The sequence below is a fragment of the Nipponia nippon genome, unplaced genomic scaffold (genome assembly GCF_047370975.1).
Source record: "Nipponia nippon isolate SJK-2023a ecotype South Korea unplaced genomic scaffold, ASM4737097v1 scaffold_6, whole genome shotgun sequence".
Classification (NCBI taxonomy): domain Eukaryota; kingdom Metazoa; phylum Chordata; class Aves; order Pelecaniformes; family Threskiornithidae; genus Nipponia; species Nipponia nippon.
In genome coordinates this window covers 51,432,243-51,452,862 of record NW_028262380.1, presented here as the reverse complement: position 1 = coordinate 51,452,862, position 20,620 = coordinate 51,432,243, and the positions used below count along the sequence as shown (strand labels likewise).

Here is a 20,620-nt window from a genome sequence, read left to right as displayed (position 1 = left end):
ATCCTCCCCTCTATGCATACTAGCAGTGTTTCTCTCTCATCATATACTGGATGAGCATTTTTATTTAAAAACAGGATTAGCATCAATTGTCACATCACAGGCTGTATTTGAACACTTTTTAGGTAAAATATTTATAGAGGAAAGATTTTTCTGGTGTTAGCCATGTGGTATTTTGTACAATAATTTTGTTCTGTTACAGTCAATATCACAGAGACAAAACTGAGTCAAGAGGGTGAAGCGATGAACATGCTGTTATTTAAGACAAGACAGAAAAAAAAAAAAAACCAAAACAGATGGAAAGAGCCACCTGATAAACTGAACTCATGCAGGGCCAATAAAGATGGCCTCTGTTGATTTAACCTAACAATCGGTGAATTCCACTAAACATCTTGGTTGTAAACATGTTTGTTATACTGCCAAATGCTTGGTTTTGCTCAACAGTCTAATGCTCCATTAGTCGGAGTGTGACAGTCGGTTGTTGTTGGTTTTTTTTTTTTTTCCTCAACCCCATAACACCCACATACCAAGGAATGAAGATGTTACTTGATTCATTTAAAGAAAGCATACTTCCTTAACCCAAAGGACTCACAGATAACTTCCTTTAATCATTCTTAAGCCTAAGCTGATCCTATGAAAACTACATCTCAGCTGCAAAAAAAATTTCCGATAACAGGCCAGTATGGCTGAAAAGTAGCACAGCACAGCTTATGTATATTGTATATCTGCAGGGATATCTTTCCAGCTGAAGCCTTTGATGAATTTACCTGGCAGCACACTAAGTTTCGTAATGTAGAAAAGTCAGGTTAAAAGAAGTCTCTCTTCTACTTTAATCTGCCTTCGGACCAATTTAATGCAGGTACAAAGTACATTAGTCACATTGATGAGGATGTTAATTTTAATTACTCCTTCAGTCACTGGTCCAAACTATAGGTCACTGATGTCCCATAGTGCACATATTACGCTTTGGAAGGGACCTAGGGAGGTGTCATTCCTTCATTACGCAGGAGGGAAATGGCATGGTCTATCTGACATCCATCTATCTACCCATCTTGAATCGGACACCTTTGGCACAACCGACTGCCCAGAAACACCACAACTGCAAGGGTTAGACTGCCTTTGGCTCTTGCTGTGCAAAGTAACAAGCCCCAAAGCTCTGGCCTGCAATAGCCTACAGAATCACCATACCAAGCTCTTCAAACACATGGAGCAGGCGCGTCGTTGGCTTCTGATCTTCTGTTTGACTTAAGTCACATCACTGTTTCTTGACTACTTGTTTCTCTGCCATTAGGCTCACACTAACATTAAATGCTACCTTTGTTTGCAGTCATACCTTTCTTACCTTTCTCCTGACAAATCACCTACAGTCTGAGGGATACAAGAACCTGACAAGGCGATGAGCTGCACTCCAGTTCACAACACCACATTTAGTTAGATTTTTCAGCCTGCCAATACAGCCTGAAGGGATGAAGCTGCTGCAATTGGACAGTCAAATAGCAACCTCTTAGATACATCACAAAAGAACAAATGATGCACTTTAAATCATAATCATAAGCCAATTTAACTTAATCTGTTCACTGGTGAGGCATGCACTTCCTTAGATTCAGTTAGTTCTGCCTTTTTGGATCCTTCTGGGAATACTCTTTTAAGCTAACTGCATCACAAAGCTTGCCTGCACTGTTGCTTTGAATGATTCACAGAGGTATGCAAGACATTCCTATGAAGAGGTGAGCAATTACGATTTTCACAAACCACAAAAAAGTTTACAAAAATATTAGAGAAGGGATTGAATACAAATGGACATTTATACCTCATCTTCTTGTAGCAGAATAATGACTAATTTTTTTTAGCAAATGCCTGCCGATTCCACGCTTAAAGCCCTTGGTGCACAGGCTCCCAGAGGGGAAACAACATACAACAGAAAAAAAAAAAAAAAAAAAAAAAGAAACTCACTTCCATATGACATGGGAAGGACTCTGTAGATAGAAAATCATACAGAACTGTACAACAGAATATTTAACACTCTACATTTCCCATCAAATAATATGATGCAAACTTGAAAAATAGTTCTTTCAAGCTATCTTTCCATTCCTATAAGCAAAGAATTCTTAGTATTATACAGAGAACTGATGTGTCACATAGTACCAATTACTTCTCTGTTTAATGCTATATTGAATTGATGGCTATCTTAAAACATAATAAATTTATTTAAAGAGAAATTATAATTTCCTACACATGACTGTGAACGGGGAGATGTTTGCAGAGCGGCCTTGGCTCCTCATTTTGGGTAGCAAAGGAGTTGCAGAATTCTTCTTTTGAGTGGAAAGATTAGCCTTTTCAGTAAGACACAGGTCAGTGAGGAATAACTAACAGCTGGAAACTGAAACAAGGAAAAGCAGAATCAGTTCTTCAGTCTAAGATAAGGACAGTGTGCAGTATCACCAATCCAGTGGAAATACCTCAAGCCTCTTTCTGTGAACAGAAGATAGCAATGCCTCTTCATCCTATAGGGGTGTTATGAGGATTAGTGTTTGCAAGAGCCTCGGCACCTCAGAATTAATTAATATTTATGATGATCAGTCCCCTCTAATTTGCATGCTGAAGATATCTAGATGATATGTGAGTAGCATTTATATGATTGCAGTACCAATATATAAAAAAAAATAGCAGCTTCATAACATTTGTTAATTTTTTCCCAATTAATTGCACTTACTCTAAGGACCTCTTTCTATCTAAGAGGTGCATACTGCTTTATAAAATAGATTAAACCCAATAATAATGTTGTTTTAATTTATGGACAGATAATTCTGCATTTTTTTTTTCTTGTCATGATAAGGAATTATCATTTTGCTAACAAATTTGCATTCATCCTCACACATCACTGAGAATAATTATGGAAATCAGATGAAGAGTACTGGAATCAACCATTCTGTGGCTGTAGAGGGAGAAAGGATATTCAGCAAAGGAGACTGAAGCAAAAGGCTTAAAGGATTACTAACTTGAAGGCCTGTATATGTTATTCATTCAAAACGTTTATAAGCATGGCAATAAACATCAAATATACAAACTTGCAATTGAAGGAGTGTCCTCAAGAATATAGCAGAGCATAAAGCAAAATAATGAAGATACCAAGAAGCCACAAGTACCATTCTCATCCTTCCTAATTATGACAAATACCTTACTATCACAGCTAAAGGCTTTGCTGCTTATAACTAAGAGTGGGCAAATGAGATGGCTTATGATCTGCTTGTTTCATGCCTGCGCAGTCTGAAATGTTTGACATTTCCACGAGACAGGAAAACCATTTCACACCCAAATTTAATTCTATATCAAAATGACAACTAGAATTCAAGTGGTCAGGTTTGTCCAAGTCCTTTCCACAAAATCCCTCCTCTCAGTGCTGCTCAGTGAGCAGAGCACGCTATGGACAGAGCAGCGAATGCACATCCAGAACTGCCTGCAGAAAGACGCTGGCCTATTAAGCTTGCAAATACAGGAACATTTATTTTGTGTCCAAAGACACTGAAAATTTGATCAAAGAGAACCGACCTACAGCAATCCAAACAATCACGCAGAAACAATAACTCAATGTTACATTCCTAGTTCCCCTCTCAAACAGAATCCTAACTTCATCCTGCTTCACAGTTGCAATACCAGCATGAAAACAATATTGAATATCTTTAAAATTTTTCTCTCGTAGTATCAAAAATTTGGTAACTTTTGCGTGTGTGTAAAACTCCTAAATTCTTTAATAGTGGCATGCCAAATTAACTACTTCAGTTTAAACATTCACTGTCACCAGTTTTCTTCCTATTTATCTTTTTCATGTTTTTATTGCATCTATTTTTGTAAGATACATAATTATGCCCTGCAGATCTTCAGTCACTGCATGTTTCCTAGGCATTTTAAATTTGACGCAGACATAGCCGCCTGTGAAAGAGGTGACGCTCCAGGTATTTTAGTGAAAGGTAGACAAAAAACTTCAGCAATAGTATTTGTTTGACATTGCTTGTAAAAACTTGATGTTAAATTGGCCTTGAAAACAACTCTTTATTGCTCAGATCCAATCTTCCCTTTGTTCTGCTTTAGACACATCCATTTTTTTCCTGAATCTTACTTCTATTTACTGATTTATTGAAATAAACTGGCTATTTATGCATCTTGTTAGAAGCACCAGAAACAAAGATCTGCTCTGTACAGTCATGTGGAGCATTACGTGCTTCTCCCTTTCACATAGATATGAAACTTCACTCTGTTTTGGAAGAATCCTGCCATATGGAGGAGGGGAAAAAAAAATAAAAAAGAATCAATTACACTTGTTCATTCCTTCCTTCGTTACTGAAGACATCCAGAAACGTACCAATTACAGCAAATGCCAATGTTGATTTCAAGCGATGGAGATGTCCAGACACCAGAGGAACAGAACCGTTAGGGGATGAAAAGACTGTTCTAAGGTGACTTCAACCAAATTAGGATTGGGACTATACAATACTGCCGAGAGTAACTACTACAAGAGTAGTGAGGGACTACTACAAGTGGCTGTGAGGGACAGGAGGCCCCCCGTCAATCCCAATTCCTTATAAATAAAAACTGTGTTATTCCTTCTTATCTATAGCATTCATCTTTGCTTGAAGATATCAAATCTAAGAGAAAAAAAAAAATTTCTTCCTCAGTTCATGTATTCCCTGTGAATTTCTGTCAGACAATCTGCTGAATATTTTGTTCATTATTCACCTGGTCAGAATCAAATGACCAAGACTTTTTAAGGGCCTTTTCCCACCCCTCCACCCCCATTATCTAGTCCTTCAGCCATGAAGGCAATGCTCTTTTTCCTTTTGCCCCCCCCCCCCCCTTTTTAAACAGCAATTTGTAAGTGCATCATGTCCACCTCTGTTTATTTTAAGAAGTGTTTAAGAGTGCATTACAGTACCTAAATATTACAATATTTTTGGAAAACTGTCACAGTTACCTGTAAACTACTTGAAGTAGGAATGGTATTTTCCCCATACACATTCCCCATGACAACACCACAACAGATCTACAGCCTAGAGACTGTAGCTTTTTGACATTTTTAAAAAGGAATAAGTGACTGACACTTTCCATTGTCTCCCTCCCCAATACCTTTCAGGGCTCTCATTAATCACTGATAAACGAAGAAGCCTGAATAAAGATTTACCCTACACATGTGATGAGACATAACTTTCCTGGACCACTATTAAGAGCCAGTTCATTCAGCCACAGTTAAGAACCCTTCAATAAACAAATAAAAATGTTCTTGTCCCATTTTTAAAAAAATTGTGGAAAACAGGCAAAAGACAGCTTGATGATTCTTGAAAAAATAATGAGGCTTGAAAAGGTCAGTTTGAACACGCAAATATATTTCATTACCAATCACGAGCATACTGAAATGCACTGGAAGCAAAGAAAAGTGCAGAGAGTAAATGGAATGCAGATGCTATCACTTAAAATCACCACACATCACACCTTTCAGAAATGAGAAACTTACCCCAACAATACTATAACAACGTTACACTTCTAATATTTAAATACACCAAAATAGCTTTAGTGTTATGCAACCACGCACAGGATTGCTGGGAAAAGGAACAGCAAAATTAAACAGCCCAGCATAAACATGTGGCTTGCAAGGGAGATTATAACTTACCAAGAGACACAGCATGACCCAAGACACTCAAATGAAAGAAAACAAACAAACAAAAAAACCCAAACAAACAAATCACAGGAATAAAAAAACCCCCGAACTACAGCAAAGCAGTATTCATCATCTCTCACTACTTTATCTGCTCTACCAGAGAAGCAGTTAGAGGAAAAGCAGAATATAGGTGGGTTTCTTAAGTGACACAAGGTGTCTGTGTTTCAGCAATTAAATCCTACTTTTAATTTCAGGTGATTATGATTAACAGAATATATCCCACTCTCCTTAATGGCTGTCTAGATTGCTCACCAAAATATCTGTCTCTCTAAACTCTAGGAGAGCATTATCAAAATCAGTCACTTATTTTTAGTGTTGTACTTTTGAGACATCCAACTTGATAAGAATTTCAAAATGCTAACCCTGTGTTTCCTACAATAAAGGATTATGTTTGCAAACAGGTGGCTGGGTCATTAACATTACTTATTTAGACACCAGGAAAGTTGTTTACATGTGTTTTAACAGAAGAGTCAAGGAACTTTTTAATGCATGCTTTCCATTTGAAAACTTTTATTTGATGAAGCCAAAACTTTTTTCCAAAAACATGTTAAGTTTCCATGCAAATGTCTTTCAGAGGTTTTCTGGCTCGAAAATGCAATCACTGGCCAGAAAGAGGGAGAGAGACACCACCTGCTACTGTGAGAATACTCGTCTGAGATGCAGGAGACCCATTTCCAAGTCGCCAGTTTGTTTAATTTATTCTAGGAAGAAAATATCTATTGTTCTAACACATACTGGAAACCGAATCATTATTATTAAATAAATTCTTGCATTGCAAACAGTCCTATATTTTAATTATATTGAATGAAATTAATGAAAACACCCCAACTTTGTCTCATTTACAACAATGCAACCACAAAAAATACTCTTGGGTTGGAACGTTCAATACAGATTTAGATTTTCACCTCTAAAATAATTGATGGGGTTAAAATGGTCAGTAGAGATTTACATTTTCACTTCTAAAGTAATCGATGCCTCTGACATAAACCATGCCATCCATGAACTGAAGGCACATGTCACCATAGTCAATGGGCACTGCACCATTGATTTAAACAGGATTTAACTCTGAACCCCTTGGAATAATTTTGCTTGCTAAAAGAACGTTCATCATATTTTCCAAATGCCAATGTCCTCCCCAAGGTTTACTTATGTCTATCGGTTCCTAGCCAAGGGAAATTAGGAGAATTTACTATATGTATTGAGATGATTAAGACGACGAACTTTTAAGTGCTGTTATTGCGGATATCAGGATCCTCCCATGGAGTTTCAAGAAAATCTTTTTTCATAGTCTTAGTGGTAACATGTTTTCAGCAACCTGTAATGCTACAAGCTTTATGACATTTTAATCTTGGATATAGAGTACTCAGCAGGAAAAACTTACCCTGTAGGTATGTATCAGAATTCACTGTGTGATCGTGTTTCTGCCCGAGAGAAGGAACCTGAATGAACCTAATATTTACCCTTGCAGTACTGATTATATCAATTTTTAAGTGATTCTGGAAACCCTGCGTTGTGGTTTAACCCCAGCCAGCAACTAAGCAACACACAGCCGCTTGCTCACTCCCACCATGCCGGTGGGATGAGGGACAGAACTGGAAGGGTAAAAGTGAGAAAACTTGTGGGTTGAGATAAGAACAGTTTAATAATTGAAGTAAAATGTAATAGAATAGTAGTAATAGTAGTAGCAGTAGTAATAATAATAATATAATAATAATACAATAATAATATAGAAAGCAAGTGATACACTATACAATTTCTCACCACCCACCGACCAATGCCCAGCCCATCCCCGAGCAGCGATCGCTGCCCCCCAGCCAACTCCCCCCAGTTTATATGCTGAGCACGACGCCATACGGTATGGAACAGCCCTTGGGCCCGTCTGGGGCAGCTGTCCTGGCTGTGCCCCCTCCCAGCTTCTCGTGCACCAGGCAGAGCGTGCGAAGCTGAAAAGTCCTTGACTGGTGTAAGCCCTACTTAGCAACAACTAAAACCTCAGTGTGTTATCAACATTATTCTCATCCTAAACCCAAAACACAGCACTATACCAGCTACTAGGAAGAAAATTAACTCTATCCCAGGTGAAACCAGGACACACTGTTAACTGAAAAAAAGTAATGATGATCCTTCTGCATGCCTTTGGTTGAAGCATCATCTGTGTTTCTGGTTGCTTATGGAGATTTTAGTAAGACAGACATTAATCCTTTTTCTGTATATGTCTCACTGAGAAAATAACTGAATTTATAGCATTAAAAGCATGAATTTTGCGTAAGCCAATGGCTTGCAATTTTGAAATACTGAACTAACCCTCACTCTATGAAGAAAGTTTCAATAAATTAAGGAAAACATACTAAAAGAGAATGCATGTTCACAAAATTTGGGACAGAAAGGCAGTTATGATCAAGGCACAGAGGCAGAAAGAAATCATGCAATACAGGTGTAGTTCCTAGTCTCATTCCTGATTCTTTCAGTAATTATAACAGTGACACTGGGAAATTACGTATGTTGTACCTATGCTCCCTGCAATAAAAATTAAAGTACTTTAAAAAAGGAAAAAAAAAAAAAAAGCTAAATCTTGTAAAATGTCCTTGTACCAGGACAACTGTATTTCCGAGCTCACACAAGTTTTCTTGAATGATCCCGCACTTTGGGTGTTAGGGCCTTCAGCTATTACCTCTCTTGAAGAATTTTGTTCTCAGACCAAATTTTAATCTGAAAGCCCTGAAGGAAATGGTAATCTCAGGAAATACCATCCGTGTTCAGAATGTGTAAATATTTGTCTGTCTTCTCCATACATGAAGCCTGGCAGGTATACAGTTACCCACAGGCATTCAAGACCACTTTTGTCCGAGTGATAAATTCTTTCTTAACTGTAAATCAGTCATTCAGAAAAGAATATCCATTGAGGGGTTCTTGATGTTCACTCTCTTCTACAGTCTGGTTTTTAACACTGCATTACACTTAGACTGGTTAATTAGAGCCACTAACCAAACAAGGATGGAGATCCAGCCCTGGAGAGAGTCTTTTGTCCTGGTCTTTACTCTGCCTTGGGAGACTGCTTATTTAGTCTATTTGTTTCTTCTTGCTCACCCAATTTCCCCTAAGAGAGCTAAATCACATACTGTCAAGTAGGGAAGTCTAATAACCCAAAGTAGCTAAGTAGTAACATTACCTGAATGATTAACTCAAATATAGTATTGCTAAAATTGTATAGCAGTATTTTTAGATTGTACAGTAGTTCCATTGCCTTCTGTATCTCCTCCTTTCAAAACCTGCATGAAGAGGTAGATATTTCTGGTTCCGTGGCATACCAGACAGGTTGTTCAGTAGACACATACAAGGTACATAAAGATGTGTTCAAATTTGGCCATAAACATAGTGCATTTTCAACAAGAGCAAGAAGTCAGGATCAACGGCAGACACAGAGAGCACGTTGGGTGAGGGACAACTTGTTTCCCAGAATAAGTTTACAGGCCAGGATAAACTAACCCCTGAAAGAAATTATTAGGTCAGAGGAAAACTGGGCAAGTATATATATATTTTTTTTCTTCCATTAAGCTCTGTTTTGATGATGTTATTCTTTGTCACTCCATTTCATATCAGTCAAAGCTTAGGAGGAGAATTTCACAGCCACATCCACACCCTGCTGGATGAGCTGATGCAAATATTACACATGATGTAGTTCTACTCAGATGGACTTGCTGGCAGAGCCCTGGTCCTTAGGAAAGGTGTGCACAGAGCTACTGAGAAAAAGGAAGAGAGTGAATAGCTGCACAGATGCTTCTTGAAACAGGACCCATAATACCTACTTCTCACTCCTACCTTCAGAATAAATTCAGTCCTTTTGCAGATCTCATATACTACAATGATAAAGCCTGCGAAACAAGTCAGATATGTAAGTCTTTTCTCAGAAATTACAAAATCGAAGGCTTTCATTCAACAAGGCTAAGTGTCGGGTCCCGCACTTGGGTCACAACAACCCCATGCAATGCTACAGGCTTGGGGAAGAGTAGCTGCAAAGCTGCCCAGCAGAAAAGGACCTGGGGGTGTTGGTTGACAGCCGCCTGAACATGAGCCAGCAGTGTGCCCAGGTGGCCAAGAGGGCCAATGGCATCCTGGCTTGTATCAGGAATAGTGTGGCCAGCAGGACCAGGGAGGTGATAGTGCTCCTGTACTCTGCACTGGTGAGGCCGCACCTTGAGTACTGTGTTCAGTTTTGGGCCCCTCACTACAAGAAGGACATCAAGGTGCTGGAGGGTGTCCAAAGAGGGGCAACAAAGTTGGTGAAGGGTCTAGAGCACAAGTCTTACAAGGAGCAGCTGATGGAACTGGGGTTGTTTAGTCTGGAGAAGAGGAGGCTGGGGGGAGACCTCATTGCTCTCTACAGCTACCTGAAAGGAGGTTGTAGCAAGGTGGGGGTCGGTCTCTTCTCCCTAGTAACAAGCGATAGGACGAGAAGAAACGGCCTCAAGCTGCACCACGGGAAGTTTAGGTTGGATACTAGGAAAAAATTCTTCACTGAAAGGGCAGTCAGGCATTGGAACAGGCTGCCCAGGGAAGTGGTTGAGTCTCCATCCCTGGAGGTATTTAAAAGAAGGGTAGACGTGGTGCTTGAGGACATGGTTTAGTGGTGGACTTGGCAGTGATAGGTTAACGGTTGGACTTGATGATCTTAAGGGTCTTTTCCAACCTTAACGATTCTGTGATTCTATGAAAGGCAGAAAGCCGCTGTATGATGTGACTTTTGAAAGGCTGTGCTACACCAGTAAGACATAAGGAGTCATAGAGAAAGAGAATATCCATACACGAAATAAAAGTAAAGAGTGGGAGGAATCGATTAAACCACCGAAGAAGGATGAAAGACTGGTTTAAAACAAGCTGGAGATCAGGGGGGAAAGAGTAGAAGAGGTGGGGTTGAGTGAGCCATACTTCTAGAACTCTGTTCAGTTTAGTAGAAATACCAAAAATATTTCTGTGACAAACAAAAACCAAAAAGCCAGAGAGGCTTCAGAGCTTACATGCTGCTCAGTGGAAGCAGAAATTCAGGTGGAGCATGGAATGAGAGGGACACGAGCTAATGAGGCCTCCAACCCATGAAAGAGGATGCCTGAACCCTAACCTGTATCTGCCCATGGGTCATAATGTCTATGTGATTATTTCAGGGTCTGTTTTGAAAACAAAAAGAAACACTACATTAAAATGGTCTTATTCAAAGAAGTGCCAGCAAACTTAAAATATTGGAAATAGTGCCTTTAAGGAACAGAGGGTAAATAGGCTGGCTGTGTGTCAATGAGCATAAGAAGCTTTTTGAAGTACAGGCCCAATTTGTTGTCATCATTGCTGACTAAGTTTGGACAAGACCTCATTCTTCAGCTAGATATGTGAAGTCACACTCTCAAAGATAAGTCGCCTTGGCTAACCAGCGATCATTATTGTGACTGTCATACAGATTGTTCCAAACATCTGCAGTAAAAATATTAATCTGATTATTGACCAGATGGAAAATTTATCTCTTGTTAAAGTTGTATGCACAAATGTCATGAGCTGCCAGAGTCATGCCCATTAGTGACTGCAAAGATCTGCGTTCACGGAGCCTGTAGAGCTGCAGGATGAATGGCAGAACTATTAGTATAGACCTAATTTAGTATAGATCTATATCTTATTAGACCTACAGCAGTGGTAACACTGCTAAGGACTGTTAGCTTTTGCTACTTGTGCTGACATTTCCATTTCTTACTCAGGGAATTAGCATCACAAGTATTAATTACAGAAGTCAGAACACAGTAAGATAACAAATGCTGAAGGAAATTCTCAGCTCCCTCAAAGCAGAAAGGAAAGAATGTACGGATTTTTTTCTTATGTTTAATGCCAATTAGTAAAGCATGGTTGAGATTAATCATGGAATTGAAATGCAATTAAACATTGCTATAATAAATTACTATTATGGTTACTATTTACAACTTGGTTGTGGCTAATAACCAGTGAGACTGGTGCTCGTTATAACAGATAATGTATAATTAGGTAATATTAGATATCTTATGTACTAAATGGCTGTCATAGATCCCTTCTTAAAAGTGCCTGTCACTATATTTTTGAATAATTTAAAATATAATAAAATACTGTTATAATAAAGCACAGTATAATGAGTAGCAGAAAGGAATGTTCTAAGAAATAGATGAGACATTGCTTGGTAAGTTGACCTTTCAGAAATACCCCCTCCTTCACTGATCTTCTAAATGAAAGGCAAGATTATTTTTAATTACAGCTTATGAGCATAGATTTAAGTAGTCATAATTAAAAGTCACTCACATTTGAGCCAGCTACAGTTTTGCTATTATAACACAGAATAACACTTGAGTTAAGGTTGCATGACAAATACCAGTCTGCTCTGTTGTATTTCAGATTCTTAATTCTGAAATTTTTCAACTGTGACATAACTTTTTCCCCAAGATAAGGCTCTAATTCTTCAACAAATATTATACAGGGACAGAAGGATAAACTTCTGTTCAAAGAAGATCCTCCCTACAGAAAGATTTAAGTGCAAAACCACCGACAAAGAGATGTTCTTTTGTAAAAGAAGAAATAAACTTTTCCCATAATATGGGAAAAGATCTTGCTTTTTTAAATAGCTTTAACTACGGAAAACAGCAGAGGACTGAAAGCTGGAATTTGACATAAAAATAACCCTCACTAAAAAGAAATGCCTATGAGTGTTTTATCAAAAATTGGTTTAGAAAAGCTTTTCAAAAGTGCACTGTCTGCATACATGTCTGAGCAGGATTTTTTTCTAAGCTTTTAAAGAGCATGGCTAGGGAAGACTGCTCTGAACGCATATGTGTCGCTAACTGCACAGCGAGAAGGAAACCCGAAGTCACACAAAAAATTGGTTGTACTTCTGGCTACTGTGCAAGGTCACTTGTTCCTCAAGTAAAACCAAATTCCATGGGTTATGGGGCCAAGGTTGCTGAATGGCATTAATGATGCACTTATGTTTTCATTTTCTCAGGGTTGCTTTTAGGATTAAATAGCACTGGAGTTGGCTGCCCTCATTTCTTACTCAATTGTTTTCTATTCCTTGTGCTAGGTATCCCTGACACTCCTTTAAAGGTACTGTCTTAACATAAATAAAACATAATGATTCCATTAAAATAATGGTATACAATGGATCCAGGTGGAGTATCTCTTGCTGTACTGGAAAAGACTGTCCTCCAAATATTCCTGATTATGGTCTCACGTGATTTGGATCTTTCTGGTGGTGCTGCATGTCACAGCATGCTCAATATATTGTGAAAATGGTAGCTGAGTTCAGTGTTACCAGAGCTGAGATGCAACATGCAAGCACTCCCATGGGAATCTTGCTTCCAACTTTCCTTAGGTTAAATTCAAAATCTTAAAATGTTTTTGAACAAGCTTAGGTTCTCCTTCATATTTATAGAGCACATATCCTGTGGGATTAAAAATGACAGGCATCTGCTTCGGTGAAGTTGGATATAAAAAGAGTATGATGACAGGATTCGTATTCTTTCTTTATGCAGAAATGCAGACTTTCTTTTGAAGATGAATTGATAATATGCACGAAAGAACAGTTCTCTTTCTTGGTATATAAACAGGTGTGATTGAGAACAGGGGCTTGGTTTCATTTCACAGTCTAATATAAAAGCTCATTAGCTCAGAGATCTTCAACTATCCCAAAGAGATGCAGCGTTTATACCACCCTGCTTCACTACACCTGTATTTTCAGAACCACAGAATGGAATTCCTTTTTCAATCTTCCTTTCTACAGCAAGGAGGTGGGAAAGGTTATTATCATGTTGCTAAGGGAAATGCATCATCCCATCATCAAAAGCCAATATTATAGACTGACAGTATTTGGAGAGGGTTATGGCTTGTAAAACCAGTAATTCACATTACTACTCTAACAATATTGCTCTCTCTTGGAGTGAGTCAGGGAGAAATAACAGAAACTGTTACATTTTATATTACTTTTATTTCTACTTAAGGGCATTGGCTGTGAGATGTATTTGACTTTTTCCTGGTCTGGCCTCCATTTTACTTGAATTCCAAAGGAAAATGTTTCCCATTTTGAAAATTGACTGAAAACGAAAGATTAAATAATGCTTCCTGCCCTTTTTTTTCAGTTTCTTGTACCATTTTCTACTATAAAATATAAAGGAAGGAGACTATTAATATGAAGAAATACCTTCATTTTTTCATTAGAGAAACTATTCCACTTCAAAGAAGTCATTTGCAACCCGTTTTGAGCTATACAAGCACCATTTCCTTTAAAAATAAACGCACGCTCTCGGTGTACCTGTCCGAGTGTTCCTGATGCAGAGAAATGTTTGCTTACTTCAGCTGAGAATTTAAAAGCATGAGAGTTTATTGTAACTATTTCAAGTTAGATTTTCTTACCTTTTTCTTACCTTTCTTACCTCTTACACCTTTATCTGAGTTGAGCAGGCCATTTCTTTGTATATGATATCTTAGTGGTTTCCCAGGCACAGGGAGAAACAATAACTACCGAATCTGCCTTATAATGTTGAGTAGACTTTCCCAAGAGAAAAAAAAAGTGTGCTCTAGTATCTTGGCACAACATTGCTCAATTTCAGCCAAATCTGATCTTGAAAGCATTAAACCCCAAAAGACGAATGAGAATCAGTGAATAGCTAACCACAGTTATCCCATCTGTACCTCCACTGATGAAACCACCAAGCAAGCACAGTCCATTTTAGTAACAGGAATCAGCTGGCTAGCTAGCTGGTTATGAACTGTAGGGTACAACTCTTGCACAGACATAGAAAATATGGGAAAAAGAAAAAAAAAACCCAAGAATTTTTTTTTATGGGGTTGGCCAGGTCTGAAGGACGCTGGTATTTCCTGCGATGGAGGCATGTGCAGAAGAGATGCAAACTTTACATCATCAAATTTCATTAATTCTACTTCCTCAGCCTTAATTCAGTGTCATCACAAAGCGACTGAAAACACAAGCCAAGCTACTAGTTGTTTTCATACAGTAGGCGGAAACTTACTGGGGAAAGGGGAAATTTTAAAAGGGATTTTCCTGGGAGTGTAACTTTGTCCACAGTGTGACACACGTTTGAGACAATGGTGCTGAAAACCCGAGTTCCCTCTTCATTGTCCCAGCAAACAACTGGCAAGGTGACCGCTTTGCCTGCAGCCGCAGCACCGCTCTGAATACCCGGGTGGCCTCAGGAGGCCTCTTCAGGAGTTGGGCTCTGTCTAAGGCCATTCGCTGTCCCAGGGCTGGATACCATGAAGTCAGGTGAAAAAGTGACATAGGGCCACTTGCTCCTCACAGGTTAAATCTTACGAAGTTGCAGATATCGTCCCATCATTTATTATTAAAATTACCTAAAATGACAGGCCTGTGGCTTACACTGGATTTACACCAAAACTGTTCTTTGACATATCTTTAACATCTCCTCTAGTCACTGTTTCACTAAAACATGTACTTGAAATGCAATATAAAGAGAAATCTGTTGATGAAAAATGACATATACAGGAATGCACATATCAAAATGTATTGCTGGCAGATGAGAAAGATAAAAACACAATCTTATAAATAATGGTTTATAGCTCTAGTCTGCTGGAAGAATAAACTTCTCAAAACCAATAACGTTTTATTCTAGGTACTTCTTGAAAACTGCATGGTATTGTGATAAATAAGAACATCTGCTGATATCGCAGTAATTTAAAGAAAAGGAAGTAGCAATAATAGCACTTCATAGTATATTAGATAACACGATTAGCTAAAATTCATATACAATACTTATTATGAAATGAATTAACTGTACCTTGAAAAATAACGGCTCCTCAGGAAGAGGGCTAACAGGGAGTGAGGTGGTGCTACTAGCTGGACTCATGTCCGTACTCTGAAAGAAAAGCACACAGGAGTTCACATTTCCAACCATGTTCTATGGAAATCTTTTTAGATTTGGGGAAAAAAAAAAAAGCTCAAAAACAACACTGAAAATCCAACAGAATTAGATTGACAAAGCAAGTGCAATCTGTACTGTATTTACGTTTAATAATTAAAAGTAAGTATTTCACTAATGGGTAAGTACTTTGCATTTTCTTTATTTTAAATGAACTCCCCATTCAAAGACTGAAACATATGCACAAATATGCAAACAAACTGTGTCTACAAAAGAGTAATACAAGAAGATAACTGATAACATAAAAATTTGTTCATCTAGAACAAGCTATGTTATACTTTTTTTTTTTTTAATTTTTATTATTTTTTGGATGGCCCAATAGTAAAGTTAAAAGGCAAAATCAACAGCAAAGCAATATATTGCACGAAAGTATTTGGATCAAAGTTTAAAAAAGGATCACTTTCACATGAGTCAATATATCTTACAAATGAGCACTAATATATGACAAGAAAGAGTGAACAGCAGAGTTAATAATGAAAATAAGTCAGTATACTTCAATAGAACTATCCGGTCAAAATGCTTGAAAGATTGATCTAAAAATTCACTGTTTTTTAGGTGATATTTCAGTAACCTGTTGGTTAGCATGGTCATTATTTTTACAGATGTGACAGATACGAAAAGAAGTGTGGAAACTTTTAATAATTTGCAATGGTAATAATAATAGAAGAACAAAATCTGGATTTAAAAAAATACACAAACAATACCAAGATTGTTCTGGAGAAAACTAGAATATATAATACTTCTTGGGAATAAATTCTTAAGTGGTAAAATGAAAAAATCCACCACCAACAACAACAGTAAAACAGAAAGGATGTAATGGAGAAAATAAAAAAACAAGTTTGCATGGGCCAGAAGTTCATTTCCTTTTCACGCTGTGGCACTGCAATGCAGAATGATTTAATGAATTCAGCTTATACAATTAACTAATCAGACATCTGGTTTCACATCACTATGCATCTATTACGACCCCTTCAATAAGCCCAAATTCTGCAAGTGAAGAATACCACTCCACCCATAGAGTTCTAACAGTTCATTCATCAGAAGATTTTTATGCAGAGATACCGTATTTTTTTCAACCAACTGGTACAGGATTACAACCGCGACAAAATTTTGGGTACGAAAGATCTGAAATACAGGGCACAGGCTTCAAAGTTAACACCTACTGAGAAAATCACTGAGTTTAATTAGATACATACCAGTTACACCATACCTAAAAGAAAAGGCAACAATTATTTGCTCAATAAAAGGGATGCAAGTAATGGAGAAAGGAGGGGGCCACAGTAATTATTTCCTAAGAGAAAGAGAGAGACAGGCAGTTTATAACCCATGGAACACAGAGAAGTTGTTGAGGAATAAGGGAGATTATAGCATGTCAGAAAGACAATATCTTTGTTGAATCCATCGCTCTGGTATTCAGAAACATTACTAATTTTAACACAGACTCCTGCACTTGATTATCAAGGAAACTGGCTGATAATATTTACTGAAAGGAAGTGAAACATAGCTCTTTTAGATTAAACTGAAAGTGCAGACAAAACTGCAGACCTTCTCTGTGAGAATGTTCTGTCTCAAAAGCCAACAGTTCAGCCAAGGACAATTTGTCTTTTAATTTACACTGAATAGAAAAAAAAAAAAAAAAACTAAGATGGGAAAAAAAATCAAGTAGCTGCTTTCCAAACCAAATCAAGTGCCCTAATTTGCAATTAGACGTGTGCAGGAAGGCAGTGCAATCTTTTAAGCATTGAAACAGCCTCAGTACGAAAATCTGCAAAGCAGATTGGTACCTGTATGCTACCTGAGCTGCAAGTTCTTCAGTGACAGCTGGCATCTAAGAAAGATCGAACAGCCCTGAGGATGCCAAAGTTGCTTTGACAAAACTTCTCAGGGCACATCCACACGATGGCCTCAGAAAAACATCCACTCTTCTGTGATGACTGGACACAAGCCAGCCCAGGTCTGGATGCCACGCTGATGTGGCACCGTGCCTGAACTAGAAAGGCTGCTGAGAGGTGGGGTATATTAGCAGGGGCACCGTGACTATATAGCTTCTGGACTGCAAATGGTTTGTGTCTGGCCAGACAGGAGCATTGGCAGAAGAGCCTGTGTCTGGCTACAGCTGTCCACGTATACATACCCTCAGTGGCCCCTCCAACAACTTCAGTAATTTTCCTCTCTAAGGAATGCAGAGCAGCTTCTCTGCCAGTGTAGATTAATTAAATCCAGTGGCGCTAACACAGTTTGTTACAGCGGAGAATTGAGCGAGACAGTACCAAAAGGGTTGTTTCTCAAGCTATTAAAAAAAAAAAAAACCTTCCAAACTAATCACTGCTTTGAGAGATGTTGTCAGCTTGCCCTCCTGAAGGGACATATTAACGATTTCAAACAACATCACACCTCCCACCTACATTTACCATCCACGGGGGATTTGTCATAATCACACTTTGCAGTCTAAAGCTCCCCATACACAAAACCCCCTACCTCTCTGAGGAATTCACCCAATGAGGACTTTTTATTTGATGTGGCCTAAATCAATTCTGTTCTCATAAAAGCACCACTCACTTTAGGTCTGGCTTAAAGTTGATAGATTTTAGTTATAAATTAACTAGAAGATGCTACACCATTAGGCTATAATCATATCTTATAAGTTGTAGTAGACGTTAAACATCATTTATACCATAATTATATGTATTAGGCAAAATCAGGTAAATTAGGACATCTCCTAATTTTGCAGTACTTTGCCGTGCAACCGTAACATTTTAAAATCTATTTTTGATGCACAGTGATACCACAGCTGGGTTTTGTAGACTGAGCCTTTTCCCTGTGTCGCTGGAAACCTCCGAGTCTTCTGGAGGGCACAGAATATTGCAAAGCTTTAATCACCTAAACTCCATTTTTGAAATGTCTGAATCCCAAGCAATTCAAGTATTTCTCAGGACAACGGTTTAGAAAATACTGTCTTTCCCATGTCGAAAACAATCCTGTGAGCTTTTCTTTCAGTGCTTTTAGGCCATTTTTTAATTTAGAGCAGGCTGTTAAAATCCAGCAAATGGACATTATTACAATTTTGCTGATAATTGTTGCACGATTACAATGATTGATGCTCAAGTTTCCTTCTAATTTCTAGAGTTGATCAGCCTAACTGTACATCATCCTCACTGTGCAACTCAACGGGTACCATGGAGTCACTGCCAGGCCGTGCTATTCATTTATCCTCAGAGAGTAATGTTAAAAATGTGATTAACTATCAGGAAATTTCTTGATAAGAAGGGAAAGGAAGAAAAGAAGTCTAAGAGAACAAACTTTCCCCACTTCTGCATCCTGTTTGGAGATGCAGGACTAGGATTCTGCTTGAGGACAGATTCCCACCATTTTAGCTTGATTAAAGAGAAAGAAGCTCTTTCTGGAGCCGTTTTAAAGTAGTTACAGGCTTGGTTTTGTTTTGTTTTTTTCCACTTGTGCATACCTGCCTCAAAACAGAATGTTTCATAAACCTTCATACTGGCATAAATTGTCTAATGGCAAATTAGAGAATGTAATCAGTGTTTTTCCAGCAATACAGAAGATCAAGTATATATAAACACACATTGTTAAAACCATGCTCCTTTGAAAACAACAGTCATCTTCCAGTCTTCAGCAACTGTTCTTTAAATGAAAACAGATTCACCTCACCTCATAAATTGGGATTTTTCTCACTACAAACCCTTATCTTTAATCTGATCTTCTCTAGGAAGAGGCCTATGTTTCAACCTTCGTTAATTGTACCATAAAATATGGACCATCCATTGTACATCATCCACTGACAAGCCAATTTAATTTGCTACAACTGCTTTTCAACAAGGGTAAACACTGCAATGACAGTTGGCAGACATTGACTTCTCTGGAGATCAGTATCGCAATTTATTGATCTAAGAAGTTAATACTGACAGAGAAAACCTTCAGTGGATATTAGAGCTAGAGATCAAATAAATCTTTATAATAACTGAAGAAAAGACAATCTGTGTACTTTATAGCTTTTTCTAAGAAGTAGTGGATAAGTGTTGAACTGACTTTCAGGGTGATAGTTTTAGTTGCATCATAAGTTATGCCATGAAGTATCATTTTATAATCCAGAAGTTGAGTAGAAATAGGAAATTAAATAAGTGCAGTCAGCAAGCTCCGTAGTGACATTTTGATATACTGAAGGTAATCAAAGACCCGCAAATGAATTTATTAATCAATCTGCACAACATCTTTATGAAATATTGTGCTTAAATATTACAATCCCATTTTATCGACAGTGAAAAAGAAGGGGAAGTGATTTGTTCAAAGCTATGAAGGACTGTTAAAAACAAAGATAGAAATCAGGAACTCACAAGTCCAATCACTGCAGTTGTTCATCCAGAGTATGCAATGCTCCCCTACATACTTTTGGAGTGCTGTGATTTCTGTAGTTTCTATATTATTTAATGTCATGAAGGGTTTTTGCTGATACAGACACTTCCTGCAAATAAAATTACTGTAAACAATTGACGCCAGCAAAATCAAAATTAGTTTTGGTAAGAAAAAATAGCAGACACATGAAATGAGCTTTCACCTCCCAACCCCCACCATGTTTGATTCATTTTCCCCAACATCTCCAGTCTCACTCACTAAGAATTGAAGTGCCTCCTTAAAATGTGTTTAGGTCTATTTTCTAACCCCTTTGAATACAATTGAGGTGGTTATTTTGAAACCTATTTCATGTGTCTTTTATTAGTAGGTATAGTTAATTATTCTTACTAATTACTAATACATGCAATTATCAGCTGAGACATTTGATTATTGCTTTCAGGTACATTGCCTAGAGCTTGCTGCTCCCATAGCTTAGAAGGCTGTGTGGGTCTTGCATCCCATCACAGGAGAGAACCATAAATTACAGCTGCTATGGTCTTGCTACCTCTTTTTATGCTAGTACATGAGGTGTGGATAGCCAAATAAGTTT

General features: G+C 38.0%; 1 protein-coding gene across 6 annotated transcripts in view; it reads right to left on the bottom strand.

The window, feature by feature from the left end:
* CCSER1 (coiled-coil serine rich protein 1) overlaps positions 1-20,620 on the bottom strand; it is a 711,885-nt gene that overhangs the window by 357,390 nt on the left and 333,875 nt on the right. For all 6 annotated transcript variants that reach the window (XM_087737605.1, XM_087737607.1, XM_087737609.1 and 3 more), the window contains one exon: positions 15,520-15,597. In XM_087737605.1, coding sequence (XP_087593731.1) covers positions 15,520-15,597 — 78 coding nt within the window. The remainder of the gene's footprint in view (positions 1-15,519; positions 15,598-20,620) is intronic.